Here is a 16,327-nt window from a genome sequence, read left to right as displayed (position 1 = left end):
TATTTTTTCTTTACAAATATTCTTTATTCTTCTATCAGCTAGCTGAACTAACCATTGTTATATTTATTCTTTCAACAAGTGTATTACTTTTATTGAGTTCTTATTTATAACTGTTTCAATAAAGTAATCTACTCCATATCTTTACATGGTAGCGAGAGTATTACTTGACAGTTAAAGAACTCAAAATAAGAATCACTTCTAGATCAAAACGAACGAGATGGCAGAATTTCCGGTCATCAATCCAAACATTGATGAATCCTCGTCAAGCGATAATGACCATCGAGGCGATAAGATTCGAATTACTAAGCTCCGTCGTGATAATTATCCTGAATGGAAGAAATCATTCAAGAATCTTATTATTGGACGCGGTGATGAAGAAGTCTTTGACAAGGCATGGTGCGAAGCTCACAAAAAAGAGAAGAAGTTCCGAAAGAAGACCGCCAACGCATATACGCTTCTCGAATTATGTGTATCTGCCGATTTATATTCCGTCGTTCAGGCAGCCGATTCTTTCTCCAAGGCTATGACGGATTTAGCTGAAGCATGCGGTGAACAATCTCTAATAAAGCTTGGAGACAAGCTCTACACACTCATTCATCTCGATTATGTTCCTGGAACATCGATTGCTGCTCACATTAGTAAATTTCAGTCTATGTACACTTCTCTCAAATCCGCTCAACTCGTCACAAAGCACATGCAAGTCGATACCGCAATGGCAGGAATGTTTTTCCTGAAAAGCTTTTGACATGACGATTCTCTTGCTTCTCTGATTCAAAACCTGTTTGACACCAATCCGTTCACCTTTGAAAAACTTGCGACCCGAATGAGTATCGAGCACAGTTGGAATGAACTTTCTGGCACAATTAATGCCGTTTCATCAAAACCTTTTACTCGACCAAATAAGGACAAGTTCAAGGCAGTCGAAAAGAAGTTCAGAAATGTGATTCCAACAAAAAATCGAATCACTTTACCTCCTTCCTCATCATCAAAAATCAAAATGAGTGACCAGGAGCTCAATCAACTAATTGAGTCGTTATCTAAACTTCGAAGTCAACGTTTACATTCTATTGAAGAATCAGAAAAAGAAGAAACTGTCGATGCTGTGTCTGAACTGATTGAAGACAACAATTTGGAGGATACCGGATTTTTTGTCGAAGACAAAAGCACCTTTCACGTGGGACCGATTGATAACGAAAAAATTCGGCTGGTTCTTGACACCGGTGCATCCAAATCAACTGTATCCGATGAGCGTCTGTTATCTAATCTTCAAATCGTCAACAAGAAAATGAGGACGTACTCAGGATCTGTGGAAATAACTCACATGGGTTCGATGCGCTTCGGAAAATACGACATCTTTCCGGTATATTTGGCCCCATCTGGAAAATGCAACCTCATTTCTGTTTCCCAACTTGAAGATCACGGTTTTTGCTGTATTCATAAGAACAAGTTGTTCCTAGTTTACATGGGCTCAACAGTTATTGAACGATTCCCACGAACAGGCGATTTGTATGTATCATCCGGTTCAAGCGTGGTCACGACAAAAGCTCTTTTTTCAATGAAGGAGAAGAATGTGCATAGAGATTGGCACATTATTTTGGGTCACCCGTCGGATGTATATGTGAAAAAATTCTTCGAATTGATGAAAATTTCGCCGAACGAAAAAACCGGGTCTTCGATTAATTGCAAGGTGTGTAGAATGGCTAAAATGAAGCGTTCTTCACATAGCAATCCCCTTCCTTCCGCTTCTAGCCCATTCAAAATGATTCACATGGATGTGTTACAGGTGTCACCCAACTCTCGGAATTCCTTTCGATATATTCTGGTTCTCATCGATGACTTCTCACGATTTAATCGGATTTTTCTTATGCAGAAGAAATCAGAATCAGAGACGAAAATTATGTCATATCTGAACGAATTAAAAAATGTTTTGGATGTGACACCGTCAATTCTTCATACCGATCGTGGCGGTGAATTTGGTTTGGTCGTATTCAAATCTTTCTTGTCGCAGCGCGGAATATCTCTCAAGCAAGGACCGGCAAACTCTCCACAGACAAACGGTTTAGCGGAACGTTTCAATCAAACGTTGCTTATGAAAATGTGATGTATGTTGGCTCAGTCCTCTGTTCCCCTAAACTACTGGGATGAAGCAGCAAAATTCGCCTCATCTTTAATCAACATGCTCCCTTCCTCAGCTCTCGACTGGAATTCCCCAAATTCGGTTTTAGTCGACAATCACTCGTGTATAGAACAAGTAAGACAAGTTCATACACTTCTGCCGTTTGGTCTCAAAGTTTACGTTCACACACAGTCACCATTGTCAAAAATTCTACCTCCTTCCAAACCGTTTCTATTTCTTGGCTATGAGTCCAGGTCAGATGCAATGCGCTTCTTTGACCCAATTTCTTGCCGCACGGTGATAAGCCGAGATTACACCCCTTCTATTCTATCGTTTCCGTATAATTCTAAGTCTGCAATGATGAAGTTATCTTCAACTTTGCCCACATCACTTGCAGACTTGACTTCACAGGATGAACATGTTGCTATTGACGTATCAAGCAAAAAACTCCGCTCAAAACAAATATCTCAACCTGTTGAACATTCTCCCCCCGTTTCACCACCTCCACTTCCGTCGTCTCCACCTCCACCTATTCCGTCGTCTACTCCTCCATTTCTCCCGCCTGATCCCTCACCATCGCCGGCTGTTACTCATGAATCTGATTTAACGCCTTCTGCAAATTCACAACAGTCGACGAAGTACTTCACCTATGAATGGGGTTCTCAAAATCAAATCGCCCCTAGAGACATCAATTCTTCAGTAACTCCCGCGAACATCATCGAAGGTTCCCGCCGTTTAAATCAAAACCTACCGGATTTAAATTTTGCTTCAATAACTGAATTCCCGGATTTAAACTTGACGGTATCGGTGTCGATCAATGAGGCCATGAACGACTTGCCCGCCTTGCCACAATGGGAATCGGCTCTGTCCGCCGCATTCAACTCCCTTCAATCGCAAAATACCGGAACTCTCGTGCCACCTCCATCTGATGACAAAACAATCGGTGGCATGTGGTTGTTGACGAAGAAACTCAACGAGTTCAAGGAAGTTGTTCGTCACAAGGCGCGTTGGGTGGTGTTTGGAAATCATCAAGAACACATGATTCATTTTTTAGAAACCTACTCTTCCGTCGCAAGAAACGAATCTTTTAAAATGATGCTTTCCCTTGCAGTCAACAAGGGACTATTTGTTTTTCAATTCGACGTCGAAACAGCTTTTCTTTACAGTAACATTGACGCATCGATATATGTTTCGCAAGTTCTTGGCTTTGAGGACCCGGATCCCAAGAAGAAAGGTTGGGTCTGGAAGCTTAACAAATCATTGTACGGCACGAAACAAGCGCCGCGAATGTGGAAAACTCATCTAGTTTCAACACTGAAGGCAATCGGCTTTTGTACGGCACGAAACAAGCGCCGCGAATGTGGAAAACTCATCTAGTTTCAACACTGAAGGCAATCGGCTTTGAGGCATCTCTGTTAGATGATGCGTTGTTTCACAATGTTGACAATTCTATTTTGCTACATATGCATGTCGACGATGGTTTTATTGTTGGTAATGATTGGCAACAGATTCTTCGCTTTCTAGACGCTTTGAAGAGATCGTATAAGCTCAAAGTGAAGGAACAACCTACGCAACATCTCGGTTACACTCTTGATTGGCGAAAAGACGGTTCTCTTGTTGTTCATCAATCAGATTTCGCGTGTAAAATCATTGATGAATTCGGCATGTCTAACGCAACCTCGGTAAAGGCGCCGTCTCCAATGAATTTTCATCGACTAATCGCCGAAAGCTCTCCACCTTTTGATGTTAAGACGATGCAGAAAGCAATTGGCATGTTGAACTATCTGGCGTTACACACTCGACCAGATATTGCGTTCACAGTCAACGTTCTGGCGCAGTTTTCATCTTCCCCTTCCTTGTGTCAATGGTCTTTGATCAAACACCTTCTCCAATATCTACGAGGCACAGCCGATGTTGGCATTCACTTTCAAAAAGGCCAACAAACTGATGCTTTATGCGGGTGGGCTGACGCGGATTACGGTACTTCTTTGGTCACTAAAAAATCTATGTCTGGATACGTTATCACTTTCTACGGTAATCCAATATCCTGGACTACAAAGAAGCAATCTGTTGTCGCTCAATCAACAACCGAAGCTGAGTTCATCGCTATGAATAAATGCGCGAAGCAACTTCGCTGGATGTCCAACCTAGTCACCTCGCTGAACATCGCTGTAGGTCCTCCGACGCTTTTTAACGACAACTCGGGTGCGGTGATCATAAGCAAAGAAGCACAGCTTACCCCCAACACCAAACATATCGAAATTCGTTTTCAATACGTCCAACAGTTGATTACGATGAAGGTCCTTCGCGTTTTGCAAGTTTCAACAACCGACATGATTGCCGATGTTTTGACCAAACCTCTCGGGAAGATTAAACTTCTTCTGGCTTTTAAACAGTTACATTTATTTAATGTGCGTGTTTAGGAGGAGTGTCGCGTTTAAACTCGGACATTATTCAATTCTCTGTTTATGTGTATGCATTACCTTATGCATATGACGTGTACATCGGGCATCGTGTCAATCAATTTCTTCCGCACATCTTCCCCGCATCTCCGACAAAACTCTATTCCTTTCTTATCCGCCGACAACTCTATTCTTCCCTATTCTTACTCGCTGTTTTATCCTCGATTAACAACTCATTGATCCGATTAAGACTCGAAGTCTTTCTCCTTCGTCCCCAGTTTCAAATCTAAAATCGAAGACTCAATAACAACACTCGCCGACTTTAATCATCCAGGAGGAGCTAGAAACAGTCTCCGGGCAGGTAGTTGTTTGAACGTTCATAATCAACATTACCGATTTACGTTATTGACCGTTATTGTTTTTCTTCATGATCTCTAGGCTGCTTTCATTGTGATCATTCCTGCTGTTTACTCGTCGCCGTTGTTGTGTTTGTGTCAAGATTTCCATTTGTCTGCGGTTCATTCTTCGAGGTATTTTTTCTTTACAAATATTCTTTATTCTTCTATCAGCTAGCTGAACTAACCATTGTTATATTTATTCTTTCAACAAGTGTATTACTTTTATTGAGTTCTTATTTATAACTGTTTCAATAAAGTAATCTACTCCATATCTTTACAGTCTATGATTTGAGCTGCGCTGAAATTACGGCGCAAAGCTGGGAACAAGCAGCTTTGCAAGTAACAAGAAACGGGGCCATGGGCGCGACGTAGTCGCGAAATCCCTATTAATAGCAAGTGTTCCCCGAAAGATGTGTGCGAATCTTTCCCTGCTGGTGACAGTGTGATTCAGGGGCCTCCAGCATTTTGCATCGTAGCACAGAAAAGCGTATTGGAAAATATGAGATGTCGGAGCTCACAATCAGACTCGGAGGAAGAGAGAAAAATTAACAGGGCTTCTTGCTGGGAGCTTCATCCCCTCCAGAGGCGGACTTCGAGGTCCTGCCGGAAAGGATTGGCCAGGCTCTGCCGGGTTTGCCAGACAATTCCAGGGGATATGGAGTCTCAATTTCTTGGGTAAACACTGACACAGTTTGGTAGCTGCCATCCGCTTATAACGAATAAGAAAAACGGCATCCTTCAATTCTTTAAGGTTTACGGATCGATCAGAGAGGGAAGCCTGGATACATAACTTCTTCCAATCTGCAGAGCACAAAGGGAAACGTGACCCTTTGTTCAGCGTAGAAGCTGAACCTCGCGCCGTATGCAAGCAGCACAAATCCTCAGTACTTTAACCGCGAAGCCTCCCAGCAGCGCTGCCAAAGTCGGGCTCAGCATTGATGAAAAGTATAAGTAAGCGTACGGTTCCAGCCGTGCTACTACCAATCGCCTCCCCAAACTCTGTATCAATATACCCCCTCCCATCCCACATCCTCCTAGGCTCTAGCAGTTTCTCCAAAAAAACTTTAGCGTTTGATAAATACAAAATATGAACCAAGAGATATTAGAGTCAACCGAAGAGGTTTCGTCCGACCTTGCGCATGCGGATGCATTTGGTTCTCCGGAGGAGTTTGGAGAGGCCTTGCGCCATCTAATGGAATCAGGTAAGCTGTGTTTTTTTCCAAATTCTATGGAAGATTCTGATTTTACCTCTGGAAGAAGCTCGGGCCACCGCCTTCGCAGAGCGAAAAAAGCAGGTTCAAGAGCTACTGAACTCTTTTCCCAACACGGCCGCCGCCACTTTGACCTTGGGCAACGACGGCACAGCTCCGGAATGCACAATCTGTAAGGAAGAGCTCTCCCAAGTTGGACAAACAGTTGTTCAGCTCCCATGTCATCCATCCCATTTTTTTCACCGAGACTGCATTCAAGTAAGCAACTCTTTTAGCCCTAGCCTCCATAGTCCATTACTAATTTCAATACTTTTCTGCTTTAGCCCTGGCTAGAACAGAACACAAGCTGCCCTATTTGCCGAGTTGTATTGCAACTGCCACCTCCGTCGAACTCGGAACCCTCTAGTTAAATTGGGGAGCGGCATTCTTCTTTTGTATCTCTTTCTAGTACGGAATTTTAGTGTACAATACTTTCTTATTTGTGTTTAAATAGATTCTTACAATAGTAGCAAGGAATGCATATTGCCTTGGGCTGAAATCAATCAACAGCGCAAGGCACTCATTTGACTTGATCCGCTTCCTGCGGTCTAGGCATATCCAATGCCAACATGGAGAAGATGATTATGAAATTAGGCTGTGCCTTTGTCGAGAGGGAAGAGGCCTTGTGTGTTGAAGACGAGATCTCTCTCCTGAAATCTTTTTGTCATTAGATCACGTTGCACATATTCAAACGTGAATAAATGTTGAAATATACCCTCAACAGCATTCCCTCCCAATTTATTAGATTGCTCTTGCGGAATCAGAGTTGAATACCAACTGCGCTTGGGTAAACAGTCTTTCCAACCCAAAATCGTCTCACACCAAATTCACGGAGTGTGGATAGCGGCGTCTAAGAATGATCTGTACACATATCATGGCCAAGAACTGGGAACAGACATCTTTTCAAGCAACATGAAAAAGCTTCATGGGCGCGGCGGAACACCGAAGTCCGTATCATGCTCAGAAGGATGCGTGCAAAGTTCTGCCCGCTCATGCCAGAATGAAGACTTATTCTTTTTAACTTGGCACACATGTCCCTCATCGGAAGTCAGGTAAATGAGTGCCTCCTCCGGTGACTTTGCCTTCAGCGCCGGCCTTGCCATCCGAGGAAAGGATTGGCCAGACTCTGCAGACGATTCCAGGAAATATAAAGTCTCAATTACATTTGTAGAAAATGAGGCAGTTTTGCAGCTACCGCCCGCCCGTAACGGATAAGAGAAATCAAAGCCTTAAGATCTATAGCTTTGGGGATTTATCAGAAATACAATTTCACTCAGTCTGCTGAGCACAAAGGGAAACTGGAATTCTTGTTCAAAGCAGGCGGCTTGAAAGCGGAGAAAGGCAGAGCAACTCGTAGATGGTCTAGAAACCAGGCTTCACATAGGTGCCTTTGTTGAGCAAGCTGAGCCTCGCGCTCTATTCAAGCAGCACCAGTTCTCAGTCATCCAATTCAATTGTGAGGTCTCCCCTACGTGCTGCTGAATTTGGGCTCAGCATTGATGTAAGGTATAAGTAGGCGTACGGTCCCAGCCGTACTCCTACCAGTCATCTCCCCCAACTCACAATCAATTTCGCCACCTCCATCCCATCCCCTCCCCTCCCAGACCCTAGCAGCTACTCCAGAAACTCTTAGTCTTTAATAAATACTTATTATGGACCAAGACATGTTTGCTTTGGACGAAGAGGAATGGTTGGAGTTCGCGGCCGAAGGCCCGGCTCAGGTGTTGGCAGACGACCACTACGAATGGGCTACGCCCGCTCTCCTGGACAACTTCGATTTCAGCGCCTTTTCTATGGAGCAAATCGCGGAGGCCATGGACCGCCTAGTGGAATCAGGTGAGATCTCTCCGGAGGTAGCCGAGGAGGTCATGAACCGTCTAAGTGGATCAGGTAGGCCACGCTTAAATCCTGTGTTGTTTTCACGGCTGATTCTGATTTTACCTCCCGAGCAAGCTGCCTTGGAACAGCGAAGGAGGCATGTTCAGCGGGGACTGGACGCTCTTCCCCACCCGACCGCCGCCACTGCGACACCGAGCCAAGATGGCGAAGCTGAGAGCTGCACAATCTGTCAAGATGAACTCTTTCAAGTTGGCCGAACTGTCGTCGAGCTCCCATGCCATCCTTCCCACCTTTTCCACCAAGACTGCATCCAAGTAAGCACATCTTTTTCCTCTTGATCTTCGTAATCAATGACTCACTCGAATTCTTTTTTGGTGTAGGTCTGGATGGAGCGGGAATCAACATGCCCCTTTTGTCGCGTTGTAGTCCAACTATGAACGCTTCCATCGGACTCGGGACTCTCCGGTTGAATCAGAGCTGCTGGCATTCTTTTCTTGTATCTTTTCCTTGTATCAACTTTTAATGTACAATCGTTCTCAATTTGTATCTCCATTGATCATTAGTAGCAAGGAATTTCAATCACTTTGCAACTCAAACGCGCAAGAGCGCAAGGCCCTTCTTTCCCTCTCCGCTTCCTGGGCTCCAGACATCCAATAGAGAAGATGAGTGTATGTATACAAAGTGAGGCTGAGCCTCTGTCGAGACGGAAGACAGCCTTATGCAGTCAGCCGTCTCTCCTTCAAAATACCTGCCATTAGATCATGTACGCATAACGTTACGGAGATAATTGTTTGGAGTGTTGAAGTTCGCGCCCCGCGCAGTCGCGCAGCCGCCTAGATCCATCGGCATCAAACTCGGCGAGTCCGGCTGGCGGGACCGGCGCTGCCCAAGCCACATTTGAGGACAGGGCTTGGGCTTCAACTTCCGAGAACTAGACAACAAAAATCGAATGCCAAACTTCCAGCGGGTACTTCGCAGCGCCTGCCCAGAAGCAACAGGGTGCCATCCCCGGACAACCAATTAAGCTAAGCCTACCGAGAACACTCCAGCCCTACCTCCTGATGGCGAGACATCTCAACCCGCATTGGTTTTTCAGGCGCACAAAAAGACTTGTAAATCCTGCAATGCAGCCAACAGTCTGGCCAATTCCTACAAGCATGCAATCCATTGCGCCATTCTCCTCAACATTTCTACTACCAGCAGGAAAGACTTCATATCTCAGTCTGCCTGGGACAGTAACTCAATGATGACATGTGTAGCCTCGCTCAAGGGTGGCTTGTTGTCTGCTGTGTTTCCCCTGTTGGAGTGACAAAGTAAATTCATCCAAACATTTTGGGATAAACCCCGGCTGAATGGAAGAATGTGATTCACAAAGACCAGAACAGATTACTATGTTGGGTCAAGTTTGAGGGACGTGATCCATCCGTGGTGTTAGGCCGGAATCCCCACGCAGGTACCTCGGATACATCCAAATGTGTATCTTATCAGGCAGGCAGTGATATGGTGTCTTTTTGGAAGCTCATGTTGCGAGCCATTGAACAGTGTATGGATTACGTATGGGTATGATGAGAAGAAAAACTTTAAAGATTAGTTTGACAACTCTTCAATAGCTCTTTCAACCCCGGTAACGGCATCTGTGAACTTGGGAACCGCCAGATCGACAAGATTGATCAATACAGAAAACCATGATTTGATGGGACTTTCGGAGGAAAAATCATCAGGCAGAGGAGTGATGGAGATTGCAAAATGCTCAACAATAAAAACGTCCCGGAAAAGCAGCTGGATTGACTACCTGAGGTTTGCGAAATCGCGCGGAAGAACTCCACTAATGTTACGGTGGCTGCACAAAACCCCACGGGAGGTGCTGCATTGATACACGAAATTGATGTTGAATGCAAATTCGTCAAACTCACTGAAATCATTATATGTTTGATTGTGAATGGTGGCTTGTTAGCGGTGTTCCTGGTAAATTTGCTGAGAAAGAGCCCGATTAATTTGAAGAGTGACAACACCAACTTGACAAGCTCTACGGTGAGTGGTCGTAGTTTGATGGGTTAAGATGAGCTCTCGATATGAGCCAAATAGAGAATGTCAATCCGGCCTGTGAGAGTAGCAAGACACTCTTGAGAATAGCGTTGAAGAAAATGGCAGTCAGATCCCTTGGATGCAAGGATGGTGGGATTAATGAGCTCGACGGACTGTGCCAACGTCTCAAGCATTGTCTCCTTGCCGTAAGCTAGCTCCACTTGATTCTCCAAGCTGAATCGATTGGGCTCGGATAGGATCAAAAACGTACTATGTAGCGTTGGGAAAAAAAAGCCAAAGCATGGTCTTCTAGCAGCTTGTCTATTTGGAAGAAGCTTCGACCTAAATTGTTTCCGGGTTTTTTGATAGGGAGTGTCTCCGGAGCCATCCAAGCGATGGTGTGGACGAAGGGATCGATTGCATCAAATGTCGGATCAATTCTTGGGAAGATCTCGAGGGTATTGAGAAGGTTAGGCTTTGATTCTTTTTTTTTTTTTTGAATCAGATACGTCTGGTCGCAGAGTTGCTGTTGAAATGTCGAAATGCGGGTAGAACTCGCGCTTGAACGTCGTTGAGCTGAGGCTCTAGTCCGTTCATCTCGTTGATCTTCAGTTGTGGCAGGTAAAAGGACATTTCTCGTTGTCTAGGAGTTGCTGATACCTTCCGCACAGGCATTCGAACTGCTCCAGCTCGAGAGCTGTGATTCGAAATGGGGTGGAGTAATTTTACATCTTGCATTTTACATGCGTTTGGCAATGTAAAACGCAAAGATGTAAAATTGCAGCGGGCTGCGTGCTAAACTAAATTTACCTTGGGTGCGTGCAAAACCACCCAATGTAAACTGGTGCCATGTAACGCACACACCGTAAAAGCGTATTCGGCGGCGCCGCAGGGCCACTTTCACACCCTGAGAGTTTGCATCGCCCTTTACAGGGCATGCAAATTCGCTGATCACTGCGGCAGAAACTAAATTTACATAGTATTTCTTACGTTCTTGTAGATTTTCAGAGATCAGGTCGCATACACATACCCCATTTCGGAACATCCACCCAATGGATATCTCTCAAGAACACCTAAAACCGCCGCAGCGTTCATCCTACCGCCCGTGGATAACCGCCTCCGTCGATGGTCTCCACCTTCCCTCCACCCAAACGAAGGTATGTACGTTCCTCAAGACCTCCGCATGATCCATCCTCCATTTCACCCACTCCCTTCCTTCCTTTCCAATCCCATTCCTTCAATCCGCAACTCAACACTCACCACCTTCCTTGAACCTAATCATTCCATTCCTTTAACTCCCATTCCACCACCCGGTACTCACACCCACTACACACTACAACCACCTTGCCCGAAATCCACAATGCCCCGTACCCGTAAACCTCCAGCTCCAACCAACCGGACGCCATATCAAGCCGCAACACCACCACCCTCAGGCTCTACAAAACCCAAGAAGTGGCATTTGCCAGTCGCCATGGATCGCGGGTTCACAACGTTCATTGATCACGGCTGTAAACTCGACTGACAGGGTTATCCCCTCTACCCTAACAGAGCGACTAAATTCGTAATACCGGCCGACTCCAGCTTTATCAACTTCCCCAAAATTGGGTACTCCCAGACCGTCAACGTTGACAAACGTTCCCACGATCTATGGAAAGTAATAACTGTCAAATGCCTCGGTGTCTTACTTTGCGACCGGGACGATTGCGAATATGCTGGCCCACCTCCCACTGAACCCAGCAAAATTGCAGAACTCCTCAGCACGTAAGTAGTCATGTTATGATCTTCATCGTTGGGGCCTTGCGCACCGTTGGATCATACGGAAATTGATCAGCTCTTGCCGTACCTCTTGCCCTACCCAACCACAGGAACCCAGTATGCCCAGGCCTCGCCAATCAATGTCCGGGGAAGGTTTACTGGCAGGAATGCGAGGGTACTAGGTGCCGCTTGGATATTCACAAGACCGGCTGGGGCCTTCTCCGACACGAAGGGTTCCACAATCATCCCTGGCCTCATCCAAAAAAGCCGGATCCCTTGGCCCTAGCGGATTTGGCCGATGCAATCAAGAAGAATCCCCAGGCCACTGCCCTCCAGCTCAAGGTAAGGTCAACACCTTATGATTAAACACCCCCAGTTAGTCAATAGCAATTAATGCACGTCTTACATCGTTTCACTTTGCAGATTGGTCAAGCAACGGGGCCAGATAAGCAATTAGATACAATCACAGACATTCACGAATCACTGGGCAACTCCGATCGAGCACGTTACTACAGGCGAGAAATCCTCAAAGAAATTGACGAGGTTGAGGACAAGAAAGGTGGTGGTGGGGATAAGTTTCTGAATGACATGTTCCAATGGGATCAGTTAAGTCAAGACAAATTCTTTCCCCGGTGAGATTTCGACTCATCTACTGACATGAGCTGTCTTTCTACAATATACAGGAAGGGCCTAGAGGTCATCTCGTGTAGTTTTCGGCGAGGGCGGGAACATTTTACCTTCCAATCGCCATGGATGTCAGAGCGGCTGTTGGACCGGTCCGAGGACGGCAACAAACTCTACTCGGGTGGTCTAATATCTGATGTCACTTATTGATTCTTCGAATCCGGCTACCTGCTGACCACCTCAATGTACTGTGATGCTATCCAGCGATGGATTCCCGTACAATTAAGCTGGATTCGAGGATTATCAGAAGATTATTACACAATCCATTTCACTGTTCTTTTCCAACAGTTTCTCCTCCATTCCATCTTGCCCGAAGAACGCGAAAAGCTGGCCACAAGTATTGTAGATTTCTCCAAGGCCCAGCAGAAAGGGTTTGTTGCAGCTTACATGAACGTCTTTGGAAAAACTGATGCAAATGAGGCGATGAAGAAGCTCAAGGGTTGCCGAGAACACTTCCGACAATCGGTCACACGGGTTAAGCGCAATCGTGCAATAATAAGGGTTGATGAAGAGGTGTGTCACCGTTTCCTTTTTTCAAATTTTCATTTTGATTAATATTCGGCGTATTTTTCTCGTGAAAGGGAGCATTTCAATCTCTCTGCATTGGTCTCCTGGAGCCAACAATCCCCCCCGGCCCAACCCACGAGGACAAAATTGATGAACTGCGACGCCGGTTTCCCAAGACTAGACGATGGTTGGACTGGTGGACAATGGCCGATGTCGAGGCCCTGCTTTTCCCGAGCCGCCGAGCAATGTTGGAAGATCATCCGGATGGAGACGACGGCCTTCCCAGCTCGACAAATGCCCAAGAAAGCTTACATCGCGTATACTACATGTTCAGGTGAGGCCTATTTTTTAAAATTTCTCTTCTGTTTTGATTAGTCTGACATAAATGAACATCTTATTTCTACAGCCCGGGGAAGAAAACCATGCTGAAGGGCATGGTACAGCTGTATGCTTTCCTCAAGGCCTTGGAACGTGACTATGCATTGACGATGCGGGGGATTCCCATCCGGTATGGTTCGCAGCTCAAGAAACAGGTCGATGTCTCCCAATCTCTCGGCTGGACCAAACCTACCAAGCGACAACGAGCCGCTACCAAAGAAAACCAAGCTAAGAACGATGGTCGGCCGCCAGACACCACCGATTTGCTCCTCGGCGAATCTCAGGGCAGGGCCAAAAAATCCAATACCGGGCGACCACCAAACTCCGTCAACATCGATTGAAACCGTCACACCACATACGCATCCTATGCTGCCTCCAAGGTAAAACAGCTATCCAACCGGTGTTGGCTGTCAGCCGCCCTTGAGTCTCTGTACGCCGTCTTCAGTCCGCTGTGGCTGGCAGAATCGGGGGGAAAACCAACCGATATATTCAACTTGGTTGTCAATCACTTTTCGACGCGGTCCACTCACGAGATGAAAGAAAGCACATCATTGGGTAAGGTACTTACTGCTGGATCGAAGAGTTTATTTGACGCCATCGAGGAGCTTCGTCCAAATTCGTTCAAACCCGGAAGGTTCGCCTCTTGCGATCTATTCATTGAAAGTGTGCTGGATCCGAGCAAGAATAAATGCAGAGTCCTGCGAACCCTCTTCTCGGTCAATGAGCATCGTGTATTTACCTGTGCTCTCCACCATAGCCAAGTCGATCACTCCAGAGGTAACCAATTGTTGACTGTTCTGAGAATAACAAATTTGATGTTTGACTCGAATTCAATCAGTCGTACCAACCCCGCGGAACTCATTACACTTTGGTCAACCAATGGTCTCACCGGGCAGAGTGGCCTACACTGTCGAGATTGCCTTGCTGAACCAAAGAAGAAAAGAACTCGGAAAACAAAGAAGATTGAACCCGAATCCTTAGTAGAACCTCAGACTTTGGAACAATTGTCAGTCATTCGAACTCCGGAGGACGCTAAACCACCCGCGCATCTACATTTCCACATCGAGACAGCTACATTGCTTGAAGAAGAAGACCAGAAGAAGTTCATGAGCGAGATGAACTGGCCTTTCAAGATCACAGTCTTTGGCGAGGAATATACCTTAATATCTCGCGGATTTTTCGGCTATTCACATTATTGGGGCAAGGTTCTACGTTACGCTAACGGTCTAATGGGGGTTTGGAGGCATGATGACCAACTGAACGCGGGAAGGGCATATATGCTTGACCCCATTCCTGGGAGTATCAGTGGAGCTCAAGACGACACCAGCTGGCTCATCTACTCGCGTTGCTGGACCCCGGAGGAGGCTGCCTTTGTCAACAAGGGTACCGGTCAAATCTTGAAGGACAACCCACAGTTCCCTAACAACATCCCTTTTACAAGGATGCACTCGATTTTGACGGTTGCCTATAATGGCGAGCTGGCTCATAACCCATCAGCTGGGGCCGCCCCTTGAGGTAAGTGTTCAAGTTGCTCAAATTCCCCCCCCTCCCCCCAATTGCCCCAGGCTGAACTCTTGCACCGCTTGCTTACTCCCCGGAACATTAGATGAGTTGGCTAGGAACGATCCGGGTGGTCCCGATGCGCAGGGCCCTGTCCAATCATTGAAGATTAGGATTCGACGGCCTGCTACCACGGCTCCAGCGGCTGAGATTTCACCGATGAAGGGAGTTCAATTAACATTGGCTCCAGCCCCAGATGAGTTTTCTGCTTCCAACCCGGCTCCGGCGGTGCGGTTCGCCCCAGAAAAGCGTGGCCGTCCCCCTCGCAAGGTCCCCGCTGCGTCATTGGACATATCCGCTTCGTCCCTGGCTCCGGCGGTGCAGTTCGCCCCAGCGAAGCGTGCCCGTCCCAGTGAGGCTATATCCTCATCGGATGCCCCTGCTGCGACATTTGATAATCCCCCAGCCAAGCGCATCCGTCCCAATAAGGTTGAGGCCGCATCCCAACCTGTTGCCCAGGCTTCGCTTGTTGGTATTCTCCCAGCGAAACGAAAGGTTGGCCGTCCCAAGAAGGCCGCACAAGTGAACACCTCATACACTTTTCGTCCGGAACCTTTGAACAGTGCTGATTGGGAGCGTACCCAAGCACGGTCTCAGGCCTACTGGAAAGACCATTGTACAGGTAAAGGGAATTTTGTTGAGAAGCAATCGGCGGGGCTTGCTTTACTGATTTTTCTGTCTTTTTCTCTTTGTTTCACTTGCAAGACAAAGGCGGTGGGCCTGGTTTGACGCCAAATCCGACTCGGCCGGCCGCTCCTCCTCCACCTGCACCTACTCTTCAAGACAAGTGTTTCCGGCCGATCAAGAGACGGCCAACCGAGCCATCGACTGCAAACCAGGACTCTGCAAACCAGGACTCGGCAGCCCACGAGGAGCTGCTCTTGGGCTCCACAGCAGCAAGCAAGCTGCTCTTGGGCTCCACAGTAGCAAGCAAGGTCGTTGCCTATTGGAAGAACAGTCAGGCTCCTGCTGCCAATGTCAAAGCAAAGCGGGCGGGTAGGAAGAATCGTGGGAAGGCTTGATTCTTAATCTAGCCATAGCCATTCGTTTTCCTTGCCTGCGCTCCTTTCCTGCCTGCCTGCTTTTTTGTTGTCTCTCGAGTCGAGTCAAGAGTCGAGGCGTGGTTAACTGTTGGTATTTTTGTCTCTATTTCTTGACAATTGCTATCTTTCCCTTCCCACAATGTCAAGCGGTTATCATGTGAAATTGCATGTGGAGACCATTTTTGTTAATTTTGCACGGTATCTTCTTTACGGTGGGGGTGCCTTGTAAGGCCGAAGCTTGTAATTTTAATTGATTGGTCTCGATTTTCAACTTTTACATTGCTTAATTTTACATGGCTTTACAACGTAAAGCATTAGCTTGTAATTTTTACGGTTGTGTTCCCAAGCGTACACTTTTACATGGTATGCT

The 16,327-nt window shown here is 46.5% G+C and overlaps 3 protein-coding genes across 3 annotated transcripts; all 3 read left to right on the top strand.

Moving 5' to 3' along the window:
• Window positions 1-6,003: 6,003 nt before the first annotated feature.
• PtA15_9A321 (uncharacterized protein) lies at window positions 6,004-6,533 on the top strand (the record flags this gene model as incomplete). Its single annotated transcript, XM_053172518.1, has 3 exons — window positions 6,004-6,118; window positions 6,174-6,299; window positions 6,451-6,533. 3 exons carry the CDS (start codon window positions 6,004-6,006, stop codon window positions 6,531-6,533), a joined length of 324 nt encoding a protein of 107 aa, XP_053023750.1.
• Window positions 6,534-7,818: 1,285 nt separating this feature from the next.
• PtA15_9A320 (uncharacterized protein) lies at window positions 7,819-8,431 on the top strand (the record flags this gene model as incomplete). The annotated part of the gene is made up of 3 exons (XM_053172517.1): window positions 7,819-8,056; window positions 8,139-8,319; window positions 8,386-8,431. The coding sequence occupies 3 exons, from the start codon at window positions 7,819-7,821 to the stop codon at window positions 8,429-8,431; spliced, it is 465 nt and encodes a 154-aa protein (XP_053023749.1).
• Window positions 8,432-15,073: 6,642 nt separating this feature from the next.
• Window positions 15,074-15,936, top strand: PtA15_9A319 (uncharacterized protein; the record flags this gene model as incomplete). Its single annotated transcript, XM_053172515.1, has 2 exons — window positions 15,074-15,536; window positions 15,620-15,936. 2 exons carry the CDS (start codon window positions 15,074-15,076, stop codon window positions 15,934-15,936), a joined length of 780 nt encoding a protein of 259 aa, XP_053023748.1.
• Window positions 15,937-16,327: the final 391 nt, after the last annotated feature.

The sequence above is a fragment of the Puccinia triticina genome, chromosome 9A (assembly GCF_026914185.1).
Source record: "Puccinia triticina chromosome 9A, complete sequence".
In the NCBI taxonomy this organism is placed as follows: domain Eukaryota; kingdom Fungi; phylum Basidiomycota; class Pucciniomycetes; order Pucciniales; family Pucciniaceae; genus Puccinia; species Puccinia triticina.
Note: the sequence above shows the minus strand (reverse complement) of the source record. Positions and strands in the feature narration are given on the sequence as shown.